The sequence below is a fragment of the Salmo salar genome, chromosome 04, assembly GCF_965601325.2.
Source record: "Salmo salar chromosome 04, fSalSal1, whole genome shotgun sequence".
Lineage (NCBI taxonomy): Eukaryota > Metazoa > Chordata > Actinopteri > Salmoniformes > Salmonidae > Salmo > Salmo salar.
This window is the reverse complement of record NC_138294.1, coordinates 53045225-53054560: the sequence shown is the minus strand read 5'-3', so window position 1 is coordinate 53054560 and position 9336 is coordinate 53045225. Positions and strand designations below refer to the sequence as shown.

General features: G+C 39.5%; 1 protein-coding gene across 6 annotated transcripts in view; it reads right to left on the bottom strand.

Annotated features, from left to right (window-relative positions):
- Window positions 1–201: 201 nt before the first annotated feature.
- The window catches only part of LOC106603288 (neurofibromin), a 74600-nt gene continuing 65465 nt past the window's right edge, over window positions 202–9336 (bottom strand). For 3 of the 6 annotated variants that reach the window (XM_082974549.1, XM_082974551.1, XM_014196749.3), the window contains 5 exons: window positions 9171–9313; window positions 9013–9059; window positions 8712–8928; window positions 7633–7750; window positions 202–4995 (listed from right to left, as the gene is read on the bottom strand). In XM_082974549.1, coding sequence (XP_082830675.1) covers window positions 4836–4995; window positions 7633–7750; window positions 8712–8928; window positions 9013–9059; window positions 9171–9313 — 685 coding nt within the window. In that variant the 3' untranslated portion in view covers window positions 202–4835. The remainder of the gene's footprint in view (window positions 4996–7632; window positions 7751–8711; window positions 8929–9012; window positions 9060–9170; window positions 9314–9336) is intronic. The other 3 variants (XM_082974553.1, XM_082974554.1, XM_082974552.1) reach the window with 2 other exon arrangements.

Here is a 9336-nt window from a genome sequence, read left to right as displayed (position 1 = left end):
GTGGCTGTGGTAACTAGTGACGAGCGGTTTCATGCGCGTGCAGATGAGCATAATGGCGGAGTGGCAGGTAGTCTACACCTTTTATTTTACTATTAATGACAATGAGGTGCAGAGGTAGAGGTTAGTCATTTTTTAAATAATATATTAAACAATCGTCAAAAGCACACAAATGCTATGATCTACAAGTATGACACCAGCAGCCAATGTTTGGACAGAAATTCTTTATTAGGGCAACATCTGTAAATGTCAGATGAGGACAACAACCGATCATACAGTGGAGGTTTTAGAGTACACAGTCATCTATATCCTCGATTTAAACCTTTATTTTCCTCAATATATTTAATGACACATAATGCAGTGACAAAATGGAGAGAGGTTATCATTACTAACACTAGAATCATTCAATTTGTATGTTTTACATGTACAGCAACTAACTGCTTTACAAAAAGCTAAATAATACAATATATCATCACATGTATTTACAGTGTAGTAAATATACCTTTATCAATTTTTACACAAAATTATTTACAGATGTGGAGCTTACTGCATAAAAAAAATGAGGGAAAGAAACAGTAAAACAGTGGCCAATGGTTAAAAATATTTTGCATAACCTTGAGATGTGTGCCAAATTAGGAGATATCACACCAGTGCAAGACACAATTGACTTCAGTTGAGAATTATGAAAACCTACAATACATTTACAGAGAGCTCAGTCTACCTTTCGGAGACAGTTTCTGCTCCCAATACTTTTGTCTGTTAATGGTGTGATAACAGGTGGTAGGGTGCTATGCATCCAAAACTTTTAAGCTATCATTTCTAGGCTTTACCATCTTAAAAGGAAGACCAATTGGCCATTACTGTATATTAAAGCAATGTTTGAGGAGAAAAGCTATTTTGACATTGTTTTATCCTTGCATTGAACAAAGTGGTTAACTGATATCTATAATACTGTCTCTCCTGAGCTACTTCTAGTACATTTTAGAGCCTTTAAGTGACCATTTTCAATTTCACATGAACAGACAAATGTTCAATTCACTCAAATTAGGACAAATTCTTTTCAGTTCTTTAAAGTGGCACATTTCCATGAAGTAAAAGCAAGACAAACACATTCCCTCTGGCCTACCCTTTATGAAAAGACACTGAGAAAAATGGATCCATTGAATATACAAAGTGTGCTCTGTCTGGTATACACTGTAAAATAAATACAAATAAAAACAGTTGGTTGGGTTTACCCTTCAAAGCATATGAGCTAGAAACAGAGATCTGTAGTTCCTAAAGTCTGATGAGGCCAGAACTAAATAATGAATAATTTTACAATACACACATTATGAAGAATGCTGTGGTTATAATGATCATTAACTGTACAAAAAGCACATACAAAAAGAAAACATTGTGGTTTGCATTGATTCATAGCTTGGTCCATCTCTCTTTCACTACTTGAATCATCTCTCACCCCCATATGAAAGCAAACTAAGTTGTGGATTAGTACATTAGACTTCTCTCAGAGGACTGTTTATCAAACACAGTAGATTCCAAGTTTGTGTGTACTATATTGCAGTTCCTAAACTTTGGTTTCCTTTCATCTTTTGAAATGTTGTGTTTGGTAAACTTGTTCCATTTGACTTCTAAAAACGTAATTTTTTCCCTTTCTATGATGAGGAACTGCTTCTTCTAGACATATAGCCTCCTGATTCAAGTATATTAACATTTGTAAACAAAATCTAGGCATTGGAATCAACTTCATTACAACAAGGTTCATTACCTCTCAACAGCACCAACACACTTTGATTTTGGGAAAAACCTAAGTGCGCACATTGTTCATTTTCTTGTGGTCATCATGTCCAATCTAAACCAGATTAATAGAATAAGAAAACAAATGTAAGGTTGAGCATGGTTGTTGATTGTTAAAATGTCTGGATGTAGGTGAAAAACTAAAACTGTCAGTCTTCATATTCTCCCTTCCCGCGTCGCTATACACCGACTCCTACTCAGTTTACATAATTCACTTAATGCACACGCTGGCCTTAGCAAAAGCAAGTCAAAAATGTCTAATGGAATTGTGTTTGAACCCAGGATTATCATCAATGTTAACAAGCACACTTACAAAAACATTCTGAAGGAGTTGGCACAAGCTTCCAAAACAACCATGACTTCAGAGAGACTCCGTGTATGGCACTGGTTGGTTCCTTGGTACACAACCTCAAACAGCAGAAATTAGGAACCAGGCTCCACGAGGAAATGGAATGGTGTGACCAGAGAACTCCTCTGCTGCCTAACAAACTGCACCATGTTGTTAGAGAAAGGAACGTCTCTGTTTGCCACACGTTGTCTATCTGTGCATGGCCTACTGGACCAACTGCAAAGGCTCAGAGAAAGTCAACAATGATAAAACTACCGAACAGATTTGCTAGTCTTTGGTGCAGCATCCCAGGGCCTGCCTAGACCTTTACACATGCCACACTACAGACTAATGAGGGGAAGACCATGGCAAAAAGGGCCAATAACACCCTGTACAGCTGTACTCCCAATACACACAGTTCTATCTGCGAACAGACAGCCTAACCATAAGTCTCAATCCCTCAAAGTTATTTTTTTGGCATCATTTCCTTACGCTGATTTTAAACATGGAGAACACTATTCAGCAGGTGTGTCTTGAGGTGATTAATTACAACCATAGTTTCTTTAATTAATCCATATTTCAAATCTCAAATCTATCAAATTAAATCAGATTTTTTGCAATGATAAAATTCAAAGCTCACTAAAACAAATCATAACTATGTCATTGTAATTACTATATAACAAATACATTATTGTACAATTTACATCATGAACAGGGACAGATTTACTAAAGCTTTTGAACCAGAACATAATTGGCACCAACTTTCCTAAAACAAAGATAAAAACAAGCATAAAAGCCATCACTGTTCTGACTTCAACATTTCATTCACTCTTGAAAAAACACGTGCAACATTTGCACATGCACTCACTCAGCAAATCTGGTCCCTAATGTCATGGAATTTGTGTGAGAATACTTGTTTTGACAAGAGGTACCGAATGTTAATGTTTTACATAAATATTTAACCATACAAGGCAATTATCAGGCAGCAGATTAATAATGCCTGAATGCTTGTCATTCATAAGGTATTGTTTACAATACTTATAACTGTATATATAAATATACATTTATGCAGAGTAACCATCTACAATACCTTTAATGCTGTATGAAGCAATTTTTTAATTTCTCATTTCATTATAAACATCTGAAAACCCTAGAAAAGGCACACAATCAACAAAACAACCTCCCAAGTGTATGGTTTGTATGTGTATGTGCGTTTACAGTAAATTGGGGCAAGAATGAAACAATTATTACTGAGAAAGACTACCACTATAGATATATTTCAAATCTCAAAGCTAAGGACAATTTCAAATGTCCAATCCAAATTTCCAACATAGGACATTATCTATTCCTGGTTTACAGATTTTCCTTCTTTACTTTCCTTGACAAAGTGTTATAAAACGTGAATAGGGTGCTGATTAAAAGCGAAAGCTCTGAAACCTGCAGGGCTGCTGTCCTCCAACACCAGAGTGGCGTACCTGGCAGGTTAGCGTTTTTTCCATCACAAATCTTGTTCTAGAGGCAGCGCCGCAGTGGTCACTAGCTGGCACAGCCACAAAAATCAGAAAATCTACCACTGACCTTAAACACACTGCTAACCCTAATCTTAAATTCAGACCAAAAAGCACATTTTTGTTTTCATGAATTTTTACAATATAGCCAATTTTGACTTTACAGCTGGGCTATCTAAGGGGAAATCACTCAGTTCTGCCTCCAGGACGAGACTTATGACAATAAACATCAGCCTGCCGCCTAGTTGGCCCTCTCTGACTCTCATGTGGGAATAAAAATACTGCCTAACAGAGAAATCCCCACAGCTTTGACAATCACTAATCAATAAAGACACATGGCTTGGCCATCATTAGATTGTCCCTGACACAGCTCAAAACAGGGCCAATTGATAGTCCAGCCCCCACCTCAATAGCACAGTAAACCACTAATGTCTGTTGTTGGTCATGCTTTTTCACAGATGTTGCTACTACAGGAGGGTTTAGGGCATTCAGCGATTTCCTCCACAATGGTGTGTGTGTGTCATGGTACTGCTCTCCCTCTGTAGCGTCTCTCTGGTGGGTGAGAGGGATCCCTTTCCTCAACGCTGGGTCCAAAGGCACAATGCCTCTTCATGGCCATGTGTCCCAATGAGATGCATCTGCAGCTTGTCCTTTGATCTAGTTCAGCCTCATTGGCAAAGCTCTCTCAGCTTGAAGAAAAATGTCCTACTAACACCACTTAGAAAAGGCAAAAAAAAAAAAAATTACAAGCATGTTGAATTACAGAAAATTGTGCAAATCACAGAAATGGTCTTCTCGTAATACTTTGTCATTATGAAACAAAATTAAAACCAGAAAGAAGCAAGACAACAAAATGGCTTCAGACACTATGTTCCCTACTTTTACTGCTGTGTTGTCAATGTCAATGCTTTCTTTCAATTTATGCTGTTTTAAAAAAAGGATTCCGATGTGGTTCAGTATGTGACACAAAAATACACAAAACATAAAAACCGCCAGACTCTTTCTCAATGACATCTCATAAACAAAACTGCATCATATTCAGAGTTCTTGATCGTCAAGCAAATATGGCTGACTGGACAGTTTAGGGTAAAAAACAACAAAAAAACAATGGAAACAGGAGAATCAAGGCTGAGATAGATAGATAGAAGAGGAGAGTTGGAGTAAAAGTGCAGCATGATGACTGGCGTGGGCGACCCCAGTAAGGCGTCCTAGTGGTGGGCCTCTCTCATACGATCTTCTTGATGCTGGGCCGTTTGAAGCTGCCTGCACTGCGCTGCTTCTGCACCTGGCTGGCAGAGCCGTGGCGCGTGCGTCCGCTGTTGCAGTGACCCGTGGTCGGAGAGAGTTCCACATTCTCCTTGTCGATTCCTGCCGGAGGACACACGCCAAACACAGGCCATCAGGTATAATGTGTCACACTAATACATTACAAACTATTCTATACTTCTAAAGTAATGCAAACGCTTTTAAGTTATCTACATGAAAAACTACATGTAATCTACCTTTATATGGCTATCAATACTGTAAAAAACACAGGGATTCTAAAGCGACAAATCAAACAGTAGGGGGAGCAGTGAACCCATGTACCAATGGCTGAAAACAAATGCACCATTTCTGACCTAAGTGCCCCAACTTCTGCAATAGGATTGCTCTGTATTTTGAATAGTGGTGAACCATGAGGGCCTTCAGGGAAGGCCTAAGGATTTATAAAAAATATATATATTCTTTGAACTATATATTTTTTATTTCTATTTAATCTTTACAATAAATGTAATGATCTTCTGATTTCATCTCTTCAGTTTGTGTTGGAAAGAGAAGGGTTAATGGAAGAGAAAAAAATATCCAATCAGGATTTTCTTTGGTGGTCTCTGGGTAGAAAAATCTAGCTAGCTCAGCCAGCCATTGGCTAAGTCTTAAAAAGCTGTACCATTCAACTGTATCAGAGCAGAATTTTAGAGTGACAGTGGAATGAACCAATCATATTTTGACTTGCAAAGGGTGGGACCGTTGAGAAAATCTTGTGGTGCAAGCAGTAGTTTCCCACACTAAGGCCTCGCACACACCTATAGTGTCATTGCACAAAATGGTATGCAGCATCATCTGGATGTGTGCAACAAAAGTAAAAAAAATGCACCTTTTCTGCTACCATTTCTGTCAAGCCATCTACGCATAGAATTTGATGCATACTTTCAATAAATCCAATGTATGCACCACACAGATCCAGTGGTGTAAAGTACTTAAGTAAAAATACTTTAAAGTACTAAAGACATTTTTAGGGTACATCTGTACTAGACTATTTATATTTTTGACAACTTTTACTTCACTACAGTCCTAAAGAAAAGTATGTACCTTTTACACCCAAAAGTACTCATTACATTTTGATTGCTTAGCAGGAGAGGAAAATAATCAAATTCACACACTTATCAAGAGAAAATCCCTGGTCATTCCTACTGCCTCTGATCTGGCGGACTCACTAAACACAAATGCTTCATTTGTAAATGATGCCTGAGTGTTGGAGTGTGCCTCTAGCTATCTGTAAATAAACAAAAAAATAGAAAATTGTACCATCTGGTTTGCTTAATATAAGGAATTTGAAATGATTTATACTTTTACTTTTGATACTTAAGTATATTTGAGCAATTACATTTACTTTTAATAAAATATATTTAAATCCAAATACTTTGAGACTTTGACTCAAGTAGTATTTTACTGGGTGACTCACTTTTACTTGAGTCATTTTCTATTAAAGTATCTTTACTTTCACTCAAATGTGACAATTGGGTACTTTTTCCACCACTGCACAGAACGCACTGCAACTGTCTCTGCAACGCAATTCTGCAAGGCAGCGTTCCATTGGAAATGAATGTACTTCTGGTGTACCAAAACGCAATAACCTGTAGGTGTGATCGAGGTGTAACACCAGTAACGTTAGCTAGCTTGTGTTGTAGTAGCGTGACAATGTTAGCTAGCTTGTGTTGTGGTAATGTTACAATGTTAGCTAGCTTGTGTTGTGGTAGTGTTACAACCGCGACGGCGGCTGCAACAGCTGTTATCAACTTCAAGGTGAATGTTGTTGCTAATTCATTAATATTCCCCATTTCAAGATGAACTCTCAAACTTCGTTTACAAATGGTCATCGTCTGGTGAGTGGCACCGTTTTTGGTTGCAGCTCGCTTGCTGTTCGCTATCTATTTGAAAATAATGACTGTAAAACAGTGTTGCATTTAAACTTTAGAACACCGGTTAGTGTGATGAACGTGGAAGTAATAGCTGGTTTGTTAATTACATTTTTATAAATGAAATGGTTGTGCTTTTTTATTGTTCTGATTTCATGGGGCCTACTAGAGTGAATGGGCTGCTTATTCTTGAACATGATTTGATTCAGTGTGTGACTGCTGTAGCCTGTCTATCAGCCGTGTCTGTGTTTCACCAAAACTAGCTCTCCTTCAGCGCCATGGAGTGCACAGGTATGTCGGTCGCTGTCCTTTCAGCACCACGAGCCTTTCACCTTTGATGCGACACTGTTGTTGTCGCTATTGGTGATAGTGGTGTTAGGCTACCATAGGTTGTGTAAAGAGTGTGTTTTTGGTTTTGCTGGTTACATTATTTTATGCTTTGTGTTATGTTGTGTCCACTGTCCCTGCTGGTTCTGTCTCTGTGTGTGCGGGAGCCCAAAGCACGGCAGGCCTATTTTATTAATTCATAATATCATCAAAAAGCATTGCTCCTCCTTCACTACAACTAGAACGGTCTGACTAGAAAATATATAATGTTGGGCGCATTAAGAGATGCTATGTTTTCTGTTCTTTTCTTGATTTTGATACAACGTATTGGAAGATTTTTGGTCCCTCTGAAGGCCTAGGTCCTATAGTCAAGGTTCGCCACTGGTTTTGTTCAAACAGGACATACGGTGTATGGGCATTGAAACATGATGTACATCAACTTCCACCACAAATACTCGTAGTGTTGTTGGGCTTTGTGATGGCCCTCTGCTACCCCACACACCTCTGAGAGGCTGTGCCGTGTGCCTGGGAGTGAGGAGCAGCATGGGGAGGAGGGGCTGTAATACCTGGCCGGACGTGGTGTGGGGCGAAAACAGCGGACTTAGAGCAAGGCAGAGAAGCTTCACAGACACAGAGTGGGAAAGAAACAGGAGTGAGTGTCCATGGCAACCCAAAATGAGGAATGACATCAAACAAAGAGCAACATGATTAACAAAAACAAAACTTAACCCAACTTAACAAAGGAGTGACAGAAATAAATCATGAGAAAAGTGATATAAAAAACAAAGGGGGCTCATTCTTTCACCCAAATAGTGGCATAGCAGAAATTACAAAAATGTCTTAAATAAAGAAAACAAATAATGAAACATTTCCATAAGTATAACATTGAATAAATGGTTAAGACATACAGTATGACATGACAATACATACATAAGTTGTTACCACTAATGCACATATTATAGGCTGAGACACTGTTTGCCCATTGCAGCTCTATAGTTTAATTGTATCCATCATTTTGGGGGGGCACCACCTTGGGGGACCTCAAACGAGACAAAGTTGGAGATCGTCTATAAACTACACCGCATCCAGCACAACAAATGGGGCGAAAGAAAAGTTAACAAAAACATGAAATGGAATGTCTATGATGAACACTAAATAATAAAATATGACCTAAAAACATCATGCAGGGTTAGAGAGAGAATCAGCCTTACACATGGACCAAGTTGGTCAACCCACTATGTAATGTTACATATAAACTGGGTGGTTCGAGCCCTGAATGCTGATTGACTGACAGCCGTGGTATATCAGACTGTATACTTCTATGTATTCGTTAGTGCATGTTGATTCTCTAGATGGGTCAAATGGAAAGACTAAACAGGCCAGAATATTATTATGATCACGAGAAAACGCAAATAGGTCAAAGGTCTATTTAGTTTGCCGATGGAGGCTACTGTAAAGCATCACAGCTAGTTAATCTGAAAGAATAAAAACTGTTAAGAGACAGAAGGGCTAGATTTGACTAACTCTCTGTGTGTGTGTGTGTGTGTGTGTGGTGTGTGTGTACTGTATCCGTGTGCAGACCTGGGGAGTGCTGGGAGGTGGCCAGTGAGGTCATGGAGTTGGAGAGATTGAGGTTGGCTGTGATGCTGAGCTGGCTCTGGCCCGGCGGGGGGTAGGGCGACGTGGGCGTACGCAGACACTCCTCGCTCGTCTCCTCGTCGATCCCCGGCAGATACGTGTCAATCAAAGCATCCAGGAACTTCACTATCAGCTCAGCGTAGTCCGGGATCTGGGTTTGCTGTGTGCACAGCAGAATGGAAAGGAAGTTTAACAGACAATAAACCTTCCATACTCTAAAGAGGCAAACGATTTGTCTGCTCACCTTTGAGAAGGGCCCAGCGAATCTCCATAGACCATTAAAACCGAAGCCTGAGAGAGAAAGTGAAGAAACGACTATTAATAAATGAACATTTTTCACCACAGAACCCATAGTTGTAACTGTAATGGTGTGGAGAGGGGGAGGAGTGGGTGTACTCTCACTCTGTAGGTAGGAGGGCTGGTACTGGGGGGGAGACTCCTCATGGTAAACCACACTCTGCACGATGCCATGGATGGGGTTTAGGAGGTTAGGGTCCTGGCACAGTGAGAGGAGGGTGTTGATCTTCGAGTCCAGCAGGTTGTGACTGGAAAGAAGACCACACCATGG